A 16,625-nucleotide genomic window follows, 5' to 3' on the forward strand; every position below is an offset into this window, starting at 1 on the left:
GAAAAGATGTGCCTTCTTTTAGAAAAGCAGTGAAGCACAGTATAATTAGTAGTGTCCATACCACAACAATGGAATTTTGTATGATTACGGAATCATACTACTTGTTTTGATTTTCATAATTTCTTTGCATATTAGCAAAAGCTGCAAAGGGAAAATCAAAAGCTACAGTATGTTGATTGCAGAAGTATTCCGGCTTCCAAATCAATACTTTATGGAAACTTCTTTGGTATCTTACAGTTACAGCTGCAAATCTTTTTTTGTGTATGCCTCTAACTTGGGGAAAGTCTGGGAAAAACCAAGGTTGATGCTGGAAGAGGTGTTAGAGGGTCCTAGTATAGTGAGGGGGACGCTATACTGTAAAAAGGCTCTGAAATAACTAAATCTTTTTAGGCCTGAAGAGAAGAAACTAGGAGGGAACCCATACAAGAACTCAAAATTTTGGAATTTTTCAAAATGTCAATGCTGGACATTTCTTTAAGTCCCAGAATGCATCAGGTTGCTCACTTCGGCAATATCTTTTTGTAACATGGTAACGGGTATTACAGAATCATGTGATTCACTTTGTGTATCAAAGTAATTTTGTGTACCTGAACTTATTTGGGTATGCTATAGTACAATTTGTTCTAATGTATGTATTTTCAAGTTTATAATTCTAAATATTAATGCATTTTTTACCAACTGTACATCTTTTTGTTTTATCTGATGTTAAACTTCTTTGTGTAAAATAGACATAGGCAATTTGTTATTGTCAGAAAATAAACTCATTTTAAGGTTGATGTTCTTTTGTAAAAATAGTTGTAAAGTCCAAGTTACATCACATAACTGATGTGGAGGTTTTCCCCTTCTGTCTCTTTGTATTTTACAGATTATGGCTCTCAAGATTTCTACGACATCCCTAGACCATTTGCTACAGACAGAAGCAGTTCGCTTGATCTTAATGAAAGCTTCAACAGTTACCTCGTAAGTTCATATGGAAAGCTTTTGTTATATTGTGTGGTCAGCATGAGTACTTAAAACGGAGAGCTTGCTTTTTCTTCTTTTGCCATTTTTAGAAATAGTTTACGTTTACCATCTTTCTCTTTGACTACAAAACAAAAAAGGACAGTAAACCAGCAGTGACCATAGTGTAGTCAAATACATGAGGCCTGACTAATACAGTAGTCAAATACCTAATAATGAAATTAGGTTTACAATTCAATTCAAGAGTGAGAGTGTCCCATCCTTATATTGTTTGGTTATAGATTAATTTCCTTTAGGCGGTCAAATGATCCTCTAGGGCAGGGGTCTCTAATCCTGAAGTCGCGATGCGACGAAACCCTCATTGATGAGAGAACCCTGCTCTATACTATGAAAGAAAGGGCCATCTCGGTTTCAGGAAGAAGCTCATTTTGGATTTTGGCTTGTAATAAATAGATGTAAAAGCCTAGTGTTGGAGCCTGGCTAGGTGAAAATGCACCTGTTTGCATCTTTCATCCCTGTGTTGTTTTGAAACGCAGAGAAAAAAAGGCATGATGCCGGTCGGCAGCACGTCGACTGAGGAAGTGGATGCCAACTACGTTGCCATGGACGCCAACTCCCCATCCCATCACCACTCCCACTCCGGCAGCCTGTCCGAGCCCATACAGGAGCCCAACTACATGTACATGACGCCCGTCACCATGGAGTTCCCCTCGCTGGGGAAGCAGGTCCCTCCGCCGGCGCACATGGGCTTTCGCTCCAGCCCCAAAACACCCCCCCGGAGACCCGTCCTCATCAGCGACTGCCAGCCGCCGCCTGTCGACCGCAACCTCAAACCGGACCGCAAGGGTGAGTGGGCGTGAGTGCTGGTGCGTGAGGGGAGAGGAGCGAGGCTTCATCTGTCTTTTCCTTCCCTTTCTCTGTCCCTGCTCGCGTGATTTCCCTGTTGTCTTTCTGGTCTGTGGAGGTCGTGCCTGCCCATGTGTGTTAACTCATTCATTTTTATAGTGTTAGGAGCATCTTTCCATCTCGTTGTAGTTGACAAAGTTTCAGAGTAATGCTATACGGAAGGGTGTACACACATACCCTGGTATCCAAACCTAATTCCTTTCTGAAAATCTGTTCGGAAGGCAGGAGATCGTAAATCAAAAATAAAAACCCAGTTCTGAACCACACAGACCATTATAGCAAGCTAATGAACAGTGCAGTTCTACTCAAATAAGCCAGCTATAGCTGTGAAATAATTAAGTATATCATATTTACATTTTTCATTAATCTCGTAATAGATTGCTATCCAAGCGATCGGCTAGAACAACGTGCGAACTGTTGTCGACTATTACGCTAAAGAAATTGATAAAAATAAAAAACCTAGTCAGAATTAAATAAAATCTGTGAAACAAGCGAACAAACAAGCAAACTCTTCCTTAGTGCCCATAATGAACAGCAACTACAAAACAAACACAAAAACACTTTGAAAATGTGAACACAAGCTTTCGCTGCTAATGCAAACAAAATACTGCTGCCTCACGGCATCCTTAACCATACTGTTCACAGAAGGTTCTCTGCTAAAGTCGGTCAATTTCGAACTTCAAATTTCGGATTAGCGAAAATTCATTCTTATAACGAATTTCGAGGTTCAAATTCTTCATGTTCGGAACAGCGCAATTTCGTTCTTATAATTAATTATAAGGCACAAATTCTTCATGTTAGCGAAAATTCATATACCGAACATTCTTATACTGGGGTATAAGTATATTAGGGACATCTTGCTTAATATTTAAAGAAATTGGAAAATTTACAGAATTTTTAAGAATATAAAAAAATGACTGGAGCCTATAATACCAGACTTTTTTTAGCAGCCATGCAATAAAATGTCAGCTCATTTGTTCAGCCTGAGCTGTCGAACCCTTTTAAAGAAACTTAGCTAGTTTCATACAATATTTTACTGATGATTATAATTTTAAGAAGAAGGCATGTCTACATCGGTGTCCTTCTTTGCTGACATTGCTATGCACCTGTTAGTGAAAGGGGTTTGATCTGGCCTTCCATTTGCAAGCCTCCTTTACCCAGAGTTCAGCTCCTTGTGTACGCAGCTTTGTCCCGCAATCTGAGGCTTTGAAAGAGCAAACCGAGTCATTTCTCCTTCACTCAAAGAGCCTTTTGAGAACACATGAATTGTTGCTGGGTGCCAATGTGATTCAGCACTAGTCTATGTCCTTATTTCCTCATTATTGGAAGGAAAATACTGTAAACTTGTTTAGATGTTAAACTGCACCTGAGAATTTAAATTTCACCAGTTCAAATAAGGCCATTGTGTGAAGGGCATGCAAGAAAAGAACCGTTATCAAAATTGCACTTCCTGTATTGTATGAAACACAAGAGCCTGTGCTTTAAACTGAATAAAGATTAAGAAGTCAGTCAGTTCAGTGAATAGAGGAGGCATCTCGGAAGAAGTAGAACTTAAATGAGCTCCATCATCCTTGTAATTCCAGGGCTGGGTGATTTGTTTCAGCAATATGCAGCAGATCAGAATAGGACTGTTTTTCAGATATTTAAACTTTTTTACTAGTATGTTTTTAAGAGGTATTTTAGTTACAACACATTTCTGCTTTATGGAATGGATCCTGCTTTTCTTCAATTATTTTTCCATAAAAAGTAGTACACAGCACAGAAACGTGTTCACAGGGAAACTGCAGCATTAGAATAACTAAAGTTCTGATCCTTATCAGTCATTACATCAGGATTGATTCAAGCTATTACTTTCTAACTCCAGTGAGTACTTGAAATTGTTTCAAACAGCAAAAGAGGAATGTGCATATGAAACTAGGTGCTTTTGTAAAGTTAATTTCCTAGTCACAATAAATTGTACTAAACTATATTTACTATAATAAATATAGTGTACTGTTCTACTATTGAGAAACATTTAAAGTTTTGCACCAAAACATACAAAAAAATCAAAACAAAAATAGATATGCAAGCTTCAGAGAATGTCTTCATTATAGATGTTTTTAACAAATTACATTTTTGTTTCAGAATCAATATCAACTCCATTAAAAAAGTACAACTGTATTCCTTATGAATCTCTTTCCTGACAGTATAAAGCCTCTTCTACATATATTGTAATAGCAGTGACTGACCAAATGTAGACTTTATTCAGCATGGTTTAAGCTTCTCTGTCTGTTTTGGCCATTTGTAAATGTATCTAGCGGTTTGTGTATTCAAAACACATTTATATACCAAATTATGTCTATTCAGTGCCTACCTTTGACCAATTGCTCCAACATCTTAAAGTGAAGATGTAGTTTTTCCCCCCAATTTCTTTTATTTTAGCAATATAGACCAGATAATTTTTGAGGCCACAGCTTTGTATTTTTAGTTTTTATTCTACACAGGTGTTTTTATGCTTTTGTTTTTCTGCCTGGAGTAAAACATGCCTATGAATGCCAAAACCCACAGTATATAAATACATTATCATCATGTATTGGCAAGACAAGATCAGGTTGCCTTTATCTGAATGGCAACCATTTTGGCTGGTCTGGAGAGCTGAAAGTTTGGGTATGTCTGGGTTTAAGTGCTGCAGTATACACGAAGATAATGCCTGAGGGGGAATACTGTGTGAGACGGGGAGTAACCGAGGAAATGGTAGCTTTGAGTTAAGAATGATGCACTGTAATCGTTCTGCAGTTTGAAGTGCATTCTTTGTTGAAAATGCAGTAAATGTGCTAAGTGAAACCTGCACCTTGATACTTAAAGAAGGAACTGTAATGCTATTTTTTATTTCAAGGTTAGAAATAATCAGCATTGATGAGTGCATTTCAAACCACAATGAAAGTAACATTTACACAGTAATGTGTAAAACCTCCCATTTACATCACAATATAGACTAAATTTCCAGGTATGCGTCACTCCATATTCTGTGACTCAGAACGAGGCAACCAAACCTCTGGTGAGCTGAACCGGCCCTATTATGTTTTAAACAAGCAGGGTTATGAATACATCTCCTTTCATCCAATAGAAATATCGCTCTTGGCTTCAAGTTGGTTTTGCCGACAGATGCAACTTATTTCTTAACCCTGCCTGGAGATCATGTTGGATCATTTCTGTGGTGAAATGTCTGCTGCACAACCTGTACTTATTTGTTCATGCATCGCGTTACATTAGTCATTACAGTGACTAGTGAGCAGGAAGGACTGCATCACGTCACAATTTGCGCAAACTCTCACTCTCACCCATGGTGAGACTAGGGGTTTGCAACAACAGGGCGACTATACAGTACTATCACAAAGTGAATTTTGCCAAACCATCGATTAATTTATTTTGTTACCGAGATTTATTAACTGTTCTGAGAATTTGGGACTGAAGTGTCCCTTTAAAGTGAGTATTTACTTAGGCCAGCTTTAATTGGATTTCACCATTTTGTGGTTTTGCCGGTTAAATGAATGTAGGAAGTGAGGTTTTTCACATTCTCCATTGGCTGTGTGAAAGGATCATGCAGGATCACCATTTGTGCTGCGGAGCCCGTTCACTTCTTTACTTTTGCTGAAGGAGCAAGTGTTAACCTGAGCACAAGAAATCACAAAATCATGGAGATGTATGGCAGCCTTGCATCTCTCTCTTGTCTTTGTGTTGCGTATGTTGTGCTAAAAATGCCACAGTAATAGAAGCTTTAATCTATACCACTGAGTCCACATTTGGCTCTATCCCTTGGGTATTTACCTGAGTATACCCAGTATACATGCACCTCTAATGTTCAGCTTTCATAACCATGGGACAGGCACTGACTTTATAAATGTAATGTTGTCATTCATAAATCTTTCATTTCTATGATCTCTTTTCATCTATGTTAATGTAATGTAAGCTCAGTCTCTGTAAATGACCTCTGCTCTCACGTCAGACTTACCTGTGGTTTCTCTCTCGGTGTGTGAGTGGCCTCTTGTGGGGCGAGTAGTGTGTTATTGTTTTGAGATTGTGGGCTTGGAGCTTGTTCTTGAGCTGTTCTGTGTGAGGGGGCTGAGTCCAAGCTGCCTCCTGCCTTTCTTGCTTGTTTCTGTGGGATGTCATGCAAGTGCGGTTGATCTGCTGAGCTAATTGGGGGGGGGGTGGTGGCTACTTTTGGTTGAAGGTGGCTTTCTTCAGTTTTTTCTTTTTTTTGCTCTAATTAATATTTAGATTCACAAGACCCTTTTTTGTGGTGGGGCAAGGGGGGGGATTGGGAAATGTGTTTCAATCCAATAACCAAATTGCTGGCTTTTAAAATATTTCAGGATACATGCACAAATGACTGGCTGTGGTTTACTTTTTGGTTTTTTTTACCAGATTTAATTCCACTGGTGTTATTTTTAAATCGCGCTTTGGGCGTTTCCCTTTCTCATGACATATGAAGCACTCTGAATGCATTTTCTGGAGCCGTTGCTGGCCGGAGCGCGTGTTGCATGGACTGAAACGCATGCCTGTGGGGAGCTGTGACCTGCTGCTGCATCAGCATGAGCGCTGCGGGGGGGCCGGGGGGCCGGGGGGGGCGTGACTGGAGCTCTGCTTAGCTGAACACTGTTCTGTCTGGTTCTGCATGGGGAGGGGGCTTAAGAGTCATTGTGTGTTCCAAAAAATTTATAACAAGAAAGTCTTCTTTTACCAATCAGGTCAGAGCCCTAAAATAGTAAGAGCTAAACCGTTTGGTTTAGAGCGAACAGATTCTCAAACCGTAGGTGAATTCTCAAGACGACGTAAGGGTATGTACTGCAAAGAGCTCCGATAATACAGGACATTTCATTTTTCTTATCTGTGTTGCCAGTGCCTTTAACTCAATTAAACCTTAAGCATGCATTAAATTGTTTGTATTATTTCTAAGTGCTAGAATTCAGTCTTTCCCCCAATTAATTTCTTAACCTTCTCTATGTATGTTTGTCTTTGCTATTTTTATTGATATTTTTGCAAATACTTCAAACCACAAGTGAAAAAAATAAATGTAAAAGAAGAAAACCTCTGTTTAGTCATATAATTGTGGTAATGGTAATATTATATAATGGTGTGGCCACTATATTAGGAAATGTTTGCATTCATGCTCGCACAAATTCTGTTCCCCACAATGCGTGTCATGTGTATTAGCTTATTTATTGGATCTCATAACATATCTCAGTTTTGCACATAACATAACTCATCACATGAATGTTATAATAGAAAATAAACTTTTAATAATAATAATAATTACACTTACATAGCGCTTTCTGGACAATCACTCAAAGCACTTTACAGGTAATGTGGACTCCCATCCACCTCCACCAATGTGTAGCACCAACCTGCATAATTTTTGGAAAGAAAAACTAAATTCAGAACTAAAGAAACCACTATATTTCTTGCTCGTCTTTGAGGAGGCTGTCTTATTGGTCCAGAAAGTTGGGCCTAACTAATGCCCAGGATGGAATGGCAACTGGGAATTATGGATTATGATTCCATCTTTCCCATCACTATCTTAAATAGTTCTTACATTTTACCCATTGTTGCAGCATGCTCATTTTTTTTAACTTAGCTGTGTTTGTGGAAATTACTTAAATAAAATGAGACAACGTATTTCCCTGTTTGAATTGTGTACACTGATTTGATTTCATTAGCACAGCAAATTAAAATTACAGCTGTTATAATAGATATACTACACTGCTGTGTAATGATGGCAAGGAAACAGACAGCTTCTAATGCACTTCTGCTGTTTTTTAAACCATAAACTTCAAAGACTAGATATTTAGAATTATATTGATAGTCCCTGAACCGGTTTACTCATCTGTGTCACTGAGTATTTAATTTTAATGTAGGATATTGGGGATGTTAAATACAATCCAGAATTTTTCTCCTTACAGTTGCATAGAACATCTCTCACACTATTTTAAGATAGGCCATAGTATAGTGTGTGCTTAATCCTGTACTTGTGGTTATTGTGAAGAGTGAAGACTCGCCAATACTTAGTTTATTGAACGGGGACAGTGAACAGCTTTTAAGCTGCACCAGAGTTATCTAAAAAGCTAATTTACATCTGTAGTCCCTGGGCAGGAGACAACCAATAAAATAGAGAAAAAAATCTCAGAACATATCGTTTCATAATTCTATATTACAAATGGTAAAGTGCACAAAAATAACGGCATGTTTAATTTATAAATATATCAACAGCTGTAACAGTAACATTCGAAGACAATCTCTTATCGAGATCAATGGCATGTTAGTCATTTAAAGATATAATATACATATTAACAGTCTGTATGTATAATTCTATGTTTTGGGTCAGTTACGGGTGATAAGTCCTGGGATTTGTTCTTTTTCCTATTTAGTTGGCCACACCTTAGGATGTACCACTCCAGCTATCTCTTCTGACAATCAGACAAACGGATACCTCCTCTGTGGCTGATTTCTGTGTCCTGCCATCCACTGCACTGTCCCACTCTTGACTGTTCTGTCCTCTAAAACATTTTTCCAATAAACTGAAAAATTAATTTATACTGACATCACCTGGACACAGGCAACAACCTAAAGCCTGATTTTACCATAGAGAATTTATATTTCTTCTCTTAAAATTGTATAATAATGTCATAGCACATAAACAATGGGAATCTTTGTTTTAATTTTTCAATGGCTTATTTTATGCTCTTGAACTGACCTGTGATTGAATAGGTGTGACAAATTCAACTGTTTTCACCAGAAATTGCAGGTACTGTATAGATGTACAGTCCATGCCAGGGTGAATATAAAAAAGGCATATCAGTCATCGCCCTGAGGTCTGCCATTTAGGTCTTTATTTCTCAGGTCTTTTCCTGTTGGTATATTGTACATATTTTGATTAAGAACTGGCCATTCTGAATTGGGGGGGGGGGCATGAAGAAAGTAAAAATTGTAAGCATTATTCATTTGCTTTTTAAATGCCTATTATTTTTCTGTGCCTCCCTTCATCAGTTTTAAAACGTCTCTGTGACCATTTTACTTTACCCGAGATACAAGGATGAGGTCATAATCTTTTATTTTGTATTCCCAAACTTCTGGATCTCACATCTTTGCACTGAAGAAATGTGTGCTTTTATAGACGAAAACACTATAAGAAATATACCAGGAGAATAAGCCACTGAAAAATCAGAAGCTAAAACAAAGAACCCAGATAATGCAAGGATGTATTAGTTGGATTGTAGTCATTTATTTCTGATGACAGCAGGATATATTTGGGTCTTCACACTAAACATTTTTAGCAGCAACAGTAAACAAATTAGGTCATTTAAAGTACAATAAATCTGAAACAAGCGTCTTTCAAAATGTTTTTTTAACGAAACCAAGCTGATTGTACATGAGTCACATTGGAGAGCAGCTGTGCCATTTGTATTCTCTGCATCTGCTTCAGCAATTGGATGCATTTCAGCACCAGCTGCAAAACAGAAAGGCAATCAGTATAAATGTAAGGGGAGTTAAAGGAAATACTTAACTATGAATGAACGTGAAGGTGTACAAAATGCTGCCACAATATAGCTAGTCATTTTTCTGTTGATATACATACAGTACGGTGACAGTTGTCAAGAATGGATCGGGGGAGGGCAGATGGAAGTTTGATTTAGTTTGGATAGGTTTATGTAGAATGCATGTTTTTTTGACCTGCGAAAAGTTGAAAGTTCAAGCCTCCTGCTTCTTTGATAAACCTTGTGAAAAGTGTAATGTGCAGTTTAGTCACCGTGTCATTTCTGGAAACGCTTGGCCCTTTCATATTTACCTATTTTGATTTTGTCAACTTTCTTCTTTGAAACATTTTTAATTAAAAAAAATATCAGAGCACTAATTCTCCCATCACTCGACATGAAGGGTCTACTGCCCTCTGCTGGGTTAAATACAACACTTAACTCTGTGGGTTTAAAGTTCCACACCGAGCCGTCTTCCAGATGCAGCTACATTTAATTTTTACACAACATAAAACAGACAACCTACTCCAGAGTACTGTAGTTCCGTCCTGGAAAGAACTATTTTTTTTAAACTGTCAAATATCCTCAAATTTCTGAGTTCTTTGTCATGATTTATAACAAGTCGGCTAGCGTGTATGGAAGCCTGAGCCCACTGTAACAGCGCATGTCTTCTTTCACCAGTGAAACCAGCTCCTCTGGAAATAAAACCATTGCCAGAGTGGGAGGAGCTGCCGGCTCCAGTCAGGTCCCCTGTGACAAGGACTTTCGCCCGGGAGTAAGTATCATCTTTGCAGCCTGCGGCTTAGCTAGACTGTGAGAAGCTATTCAGTGCCATCGGCTTACCTGATACACTTTCCCCCAGCAAAGACTGACCATTGGCACAGTGTTTCATTTTTAGTTGAGTATTTTTTTAATTAATTATTGAAATTGTTTAAACTCTTAAGTCAATTTCATATTCGTTAAACTTTCCTAAGATTGTGTGTCTAGCTCTGTCACACCCCGGGCTTTCAAGGTGCACTTCACGGGGACTTTTTAAATTAATGTAAATGCGGTCATGCATGAAGTTAGTAATAACATTGCTGTGTGTTGCTCTAAGTGGTGGTCCAGTTATTTTCAGTAGCCTAAAAATCTAATGTGAAAATTCTCGTTTTTAGGACTGCAGAAATTACATACACCCTCTTTAGAAAAACAAGACACATTAATTGCTGGAGCTTTGTGGCCTTAACCTGTCTTGAACAAATCATTTAAGAATACTGCTGTCAGCGCGTGGCTGTTTTATTCCCTATGGTTTTAAATGTTGCACAATGTAGGACATGGGTTCATGCTTTGTTTTACATGAGACATGAAGGTTTTGAAACATCAGCTCCAGGATGGAGTGTCTCAGACTCTGAGCACGCTGTCTGTCAGTGATGACTTCAATGTTGCAGGTGATCTTTGTGCTTTAAGTGTGGTCTGTAAGACATGTCCTGCTAATCAGTCCCACCAGGTTCCCTATGCCTCCGAGACCCCCGTCAGTGCAGAGCACCGCCTCCAGCACTGACTCCCACGACGACAGTGATGAGAATTATGTACCCATGGTCTCTAGCATGCCTGCAGACGAACCAGTATGTAAACTCAGCTCCAAGTCTACTGTTCCTATTTTCACTTTTTTTTCCACTGTGCCATTGTAGTCGACAAACAGTTTATTTTCCTGTACCATCTGACATGCTTTCTGTCTAAAACTATGCCTTTATTTTTATCTTGCTCACCTTCTTGAAATTCATGCACCTCTTGTCTGGGATAGAAATCTGCCTCCTGTGCAGGGCAGGTTCGTACCCGGCTGGCTTGCAGTGTGCTAGGTTGGTAGCTGACAGTGACATCACTGAATTTGGCCTTTGTTTGTTGTTCAAAGACCTTGTCTTGGACTCTAATGAATTATGTTCTGTGACCTTCTATATAAATAAGTGCGCCGCATCCTCTCATAAAGGGCTCACGCTTGTCTGCATAATATTGACTTCAGATCAGGGGTGAAATAAATGTAATCTTTCTGAAAGACCCTATCGCAGAGAGCCTTGACAATGTGACAGCAAAGGCAGGCAGCACAGATGCAGCACACCTAAATTTATAGCCATGTAGAAAAATATACATTCTCAAGAAAGAGCAATGACAACAGAGTACAGATCTTCGTTTGATCTTTGCTCAACTACTGAATAGAAGGATGTTCTACGACGTAGTTTGGATCTTCTGGGATGATCATGTGTGCTCCTGGTTGTTTAAAATTGCCCCCCAGAATGCTAATCTTTAGAAAATGATAGGACTAACTTAGTTGGGGATTCTAAAGTAAAAGAGGCTTTTTAAATGATGTTGATAGATAAATGGTATATGAACCTTGTGAAAATTAACCTTATCATTATAACTGTTATTAATAGTTTGTATTTCAGAGTTTCTGTGTATGTATTCCTTTCACTTTGCCATAAGGAAATAGCATAATGTAAATGATAAGGTAAACCCAGCAGCTGAAATACAGCTTTCCCTCTGTAAGTATAACCAATCAAACTGAACTAAACTAGGATACATTTCAAATCTAGCCTGCAGCATATTAGGAGTCACCTTTCCTTTTGATTTTATTGGTAGTTGGTCCTCTGTGCTGAGGAAGATCCCTCAGCTATGTGTGATTTCTCAATGTAAATGAGGACGCGTTCAGTAGGAAGAGCCCCATCATAGGCAGTTGAAAAGGACTGGCCAGAAGGACTCCTCACTTCTTCTTTTTTCCAGCTTTTTTTAGTCTTATTTTCTGCTTGGAGCACCACTGGAGACTGCTTCTCTTCCATTGTTATGTTTGCACTTCATCTCTTATGCCAATTCCCCCACTGGTATCAAGGACCCTTTTCTTGTCATCAGTAAATAATTCTCTTGTATCTTTAAATATAGGTTTAATAAGGCAAACATCTCCAATGTGGCTTCATTTTTTCTGAAACCTTTGTTTCATGGCTTATTTCGCCTTGGCAGTCCGAGCCTAGGAGAGCCAGGAGAGGAGTTTTTATACCTGCCAGGGCTGTGCTCTTTTGCTCCTTTTATTTATGCTGCACTCACAAAGCAATACAGACAAGTACGTTATTTCCGAGTTCACTTTTTGGTGTTTACATGATGACAAAGAAAAGGGCCAGTTGTTACCGGTCTCGTGTATTCTTTTTGAACAGCGTTCCCCTTCCTTTTTACCGGGATGTCCTTCTGCTGCCCTATTTCATCTGTTGGCGGTTTTCCTTTCTTGTTCCAGCTGCTCTTTTCCCTTTGCGCTTTTTTTTTTCTTCAGTTCCTTTCTGACTGCCCCCTCTTGTTCCTCTCTCCCCCTGCTCTGTAGAGAAGAGTCCTTCTACTGCACTGTCCCCATCACCCCTGTTAAGCGAGAAGTGTCAGACCTTGACGAGATAGAGGAGGTGAGGTGGGAGCCTTGGAAGAGTAGTCTAGAGAAAGGAGTTGACGTTAATTGCTGAAAAAGCTTTGCCCAATTACTGTTCCGTTAAGTGGCTTAATGAGTGCCGCTTAATGAGGGCCTGCGGTTTTCATTGGTTAGAGAAGGAAGATTGCCTGGAACTGACTGGCCGTGCCAACCTGCTGCAATGCCTGCTGAGCTTTGTAACATCCCATCGTTAGACGTAGTGGATGTGACTGGTGTGGGTAGAGTGGGTTCGTGTGATTTAAGTCCTCATTGCTCTCGCCTGGGAAGTATGACTGCTGGGCATTCCAGAATGGAGTGGCAAGAATTTGGGCAATAGATCGAGAGTCAGAGACAAAGAAAATGCTAAAGCTGAACTAGGTCACTTTCTTCTTTGCTTTGCAGTTCAGTGCATGCTGTTGCTTTCTTTTGTCCAAGAAAATAATTTTGCTGCATTTATCTCTTTTCTTAAACGCCATTGTTATACTTAACACTGACTTTTCTAGACCATTTAGATATTAGCACTTGTCTCTCCTGTCCTCATGCTTGCTGTGCAGTTTTCACACTGTTGGAACATTTCAGTCTTTACACTCTCAATGAGTATGTCTTGTGTGTAATGTTTCCCTTTCAGCCTCAGAACATGAAACTTTTGGCTCAGATGAACACTGATGGCGGCAGCAGTCCAATGGTGAAACCGAAAGGTGACAAGCAGGTGGAATACTTGGACTTAGACCTGGACCCGGGAAAATCAACACCCCCTCGTAAGGTACGACTTGCCAGTGTGCTGGGTGCAGTCTGACTCCGCTGTTAGGAGGACATGGCGCAGCTGGTGGAGCGCCCCGCTTCTGATTGGCAAGCTGGAAATCTTGCTGCGCCTACCTGTTAAAAATAACAGCAGGTTGGGAATTAGAGGAAGTAACACTGTAGTTGTTTAATCGGATATGATACAAACTTGTTTTTTTCAACTAAAAAGCCAGACTTATGTGAGCGTATTCACTAACGTTATCTGGCTAACTGTGTAATCTTGCTTTGTGAGATACCCCTCTGATTGGTTAATATCATTTCACTGCTCGTTTAGTGTTTTGTATGCATTGTTTAGGTTTGTTTATATGTTAAGTTATTTTGAGGCAAAGCTGTGCTTGATATTTTCGTCTGATGTTCTGTTTTAACTTAAGGATAGTGTTGGGAGGGAACTCTGGGGTTGTCATTATAAGAGTTAGAAAATTTAATATGTGATCTTATAGGAATTATGTTTTTGATTTACGAATTTTCACCTTTCGAGCAGTATATATTAAGTTCCTAAATCGAGGGATGACTGTACTGCACTGTACAAATATCAAAATCCCACATAGAATTTGGTTACTTAGCAGGTTAAGGAATATAATTGCTACGTAAGCTGATGACTGTATTTAAGAATTCTAATTCTCAGTTACTCTCACATAAAGACAAATGGGTCTAAAAATGTCGCTGTTTAAAAGAGCGACGGGCTTGTCCGAAAGCGCATTCTGCAGGTGTCTAATTGAGCTAAGAAGAGTGCGGATGTCATGAGCGCGTTCTCCTTGTTTGTTTAGAAGAAGAGCAATGGGACGAGCAGCACCGCGTCGGATGAGCGCGTGGACTACGTGGTTGTGGATCAGCAGCGAACGCAAGCGTTAAAGGACACCCGGAAGGCCTGGAACGATGGGAGGCAATCGACAGATTCTGAAACTCCTTCCAAAGGCGCCAAGTGATTTCGGCCGTCCCCCTCCCACGAGCCGGTGCAAAGACCACTGCGGGCTGGACACTGCCGCTGCCGCACAACAGCACTGCTGGAAAGAGGCTTAAAGGAACACTAAGGCATGGGCTCTCGTTGGTGAAAGACAAAGGAAATAAAAAAGAGTTTCAGCATTTTGTTTACAGTACCGCCTATCTGAACTCTGCTCTTTGCTTCAATGTTCTGAACACAACACATCCAGCTCTGGATTCCTGTTGGCATGTCACAGCACGGTGGAAGAACTCTGCCCGCTTTCTTCATGCTGGAAAAGACGCCAATGCAGCCGGGGACTTTTGGACCAGTGGGCACTTCATTGTGTTTTCCTTGACGTTTCTTTTTTTAAAAAGGCCACTCACTGTTCTGTCAGATGCTATAGTTGTCCTTTTTTTTTCTTGAAATCTTAATATGCGCACTCATTCGCACACACTTGTACACAGGTTGATTCACTTTCTTTCCCTTATTCTTTGTGGGGGAGGTTCTTAGATTCACTTCTTTACAAGAAAAACTTGGCTAGGTCACGTTCAAAGTTTGGGGAGGGGGGATGAAAAAAATCACTTTCTGTTTTCCGATTCATTCTAGGATATCACAGTTGGATCCAGCTGCAAATATTCTTACCTGCTTCATGTCCTTAAAGTTGCTTCCTAATGCAGCTTTAAATTCAGAATTAGTTTCTTTGTTTTGTAGAAAATGCAATTTTGCTTCAAAGGTGTAAAAATAACATTTCTTCACTTCCTTATTCCTTTCGTATAAATGCATCCCATTTGCTCAGACAAAAGTGTGAGTAGTCTAAGTTAAAATAATCTATATTACTGAAAGTGTCCTTTAAGTGTACTGAATCTACTATGCGAAAGCTAAAGTGTGGATTCTGCAGGAAAGAATCCCGCACCTACTGAGATGGTGGTATCGGATTTATAATCTGAATTATGAAAATGATGGAATTGATATAACTGTGACAGCTTTTTAATGGGAAGTTTTTAAGCTTTCTGTTAGTTATGCAAGGTATCAAACTCTAAAGAAAACAAGATCAGGTACTCATAATTACTAATACAGCTATCCATTTATAATTTATTTTTTTAAAGTAGTCAGGTGTTCTTATAACCAGTAGTGATCTTGCAATCTATGCGCTACTGATTGATATAAGTTTTGTGATCTGTAGACTGTTTATTAATGCTCAGAAAATGTGCTGTAAAAGATGCCTTCTTAACAAGTGCCAGTTATTTTATTTTTGCATCAGCAATTTATTTTTATTCTTCATTCCTTTATCTAGGTGACTTTTTCAAGATTAACACTTTTTCTTTTCCTATTAAATCATTTTAATTTATTTTTTATTAATTTGCTTTACAGTTTTTTCCCCTTTGGGACTGCCTTATCTAGATGATGTTGTTGATGTCTGCTGTAAATAAGAAAAACACATCTGCCTAAACTACTTACGTACTTATCTTACCGTTTGTACATATATTACAGTACCTTTACTAACTTCTCTGTACTTAAACCTTGAACACGCAGAAGCGTATGTTTTGCTTTGTCCTGTAAATCTTAGCTTTCCTGTACATAATTGCTCTACTATTCCAGCATGTACTCTTCGAGAACTGTGCCTATAATGAACTGAAGATTTGTTTCCAAGTGGCTTAATTTTCCTCCTGTTCTGCAGAATTTACTGGTTACATGACAGACAACAAATCTTTATGCTTTGTATCTTTTTTTAAATAAATCAAAAGACAAGTGTACATTTTAAAGTAAATAAACAAGACCGTTATGCATTCTAAACACCTGAAAGAAAGAAATTATTAAAATCACTATTAATTGTTTTCAAATCATGTGCTGGACATCACACTGCTTTACCCGTTAGGCATCTTATAAAGGGCATCTCAGGGCAGAATATTTTAATTAACTTTTGCCTCCTAACCTGTTCATAAACACCTGTTTTCAGAAAGTAGTGAAGGTAAAGGCTTAGTTTGTCTTTGTTTAAGAACAGATTCAACAAAATGAAGATTAAAAGTCTTCCCTTGTGCCCTAATGCATTGTAACTAGGGAAGTCGAAGTTTCCACAAGTGTTCTTGTTGTGACTGAGGAAATTCCC

General features: G+C 39.0%; 1 protein-coding gene across 15 annotated transcripts in view; it reads left to right on the top strand.

Annotated features, from left to right (window-relative positions):
• Positions 1 to 16,359, top strand: part of gab1 (GRB2-associated binding protein 1) — a 92,940-nt gene extending 76,581 nt beyond the window's left edge. For 9 of the 15 annotated variants that reach the window (XM_088633106.1, XM_088633104.1, XM_088633105.1 and 6 more), the window contains 7 exons: positions 866 to 960; positions 1,497 to 1,806; positions 6,597 to 6,686; positions 10,059 to 10,152; positions 10,855 to 10,981; positions 13,424 to 13,558; positions 14,364 to 16,359. In XM_088633106.1, the coding sequence (XP_088489232.1) occupies positions 866 to 960; positions 1,497 to 1,806; positions 6,597 to 6,686; positions 10,059 to 10,152; positions 10,855 to 10,981; positions 13,424 to 13,558; positions 14,364 to 14,522 (1,010 nt within the window). In that variant the 3' untranslated portion in view covers positions 14,523 to 16,359. Of the gene's footprint in view, positions 1 to 865; positions 961 to 1,496; positions 1,807 to 6,596; positions 6,687 to 10,058; positions 10,153 to 10,854; positions 10,982 to 12,717; positions 12,794 to 13,423; positions 13,559 to 14,363 lie in introns of all 15 variants that reach the window. The other 6 variants (XM_088633115.1, XM_088633109.1, XM_088633107.1 and 3 more) reach the window with 5 other exon arrangements.
• The last annotated feature ends 266 nt before the right edge of the window (positions 16,360 to 16,625 follow it).

Source organism: Lepisosteus platostomus, chromosome 1 (assembly GCF_059453375.1).
Source record: "Lepisosteus platostomus isolate fLepPlt1 chromosome 1, fLepPlt1.hap1, whole genome shotgun sequence".
Classification (NCBI taxonomy): domain Eukaryota; kingdom Metazoa; phylum Chordata; class Actinopteri; order Semionotiformes; family Lepisosteidae; genus Lepisosteus; species Lepisosteus platostomus.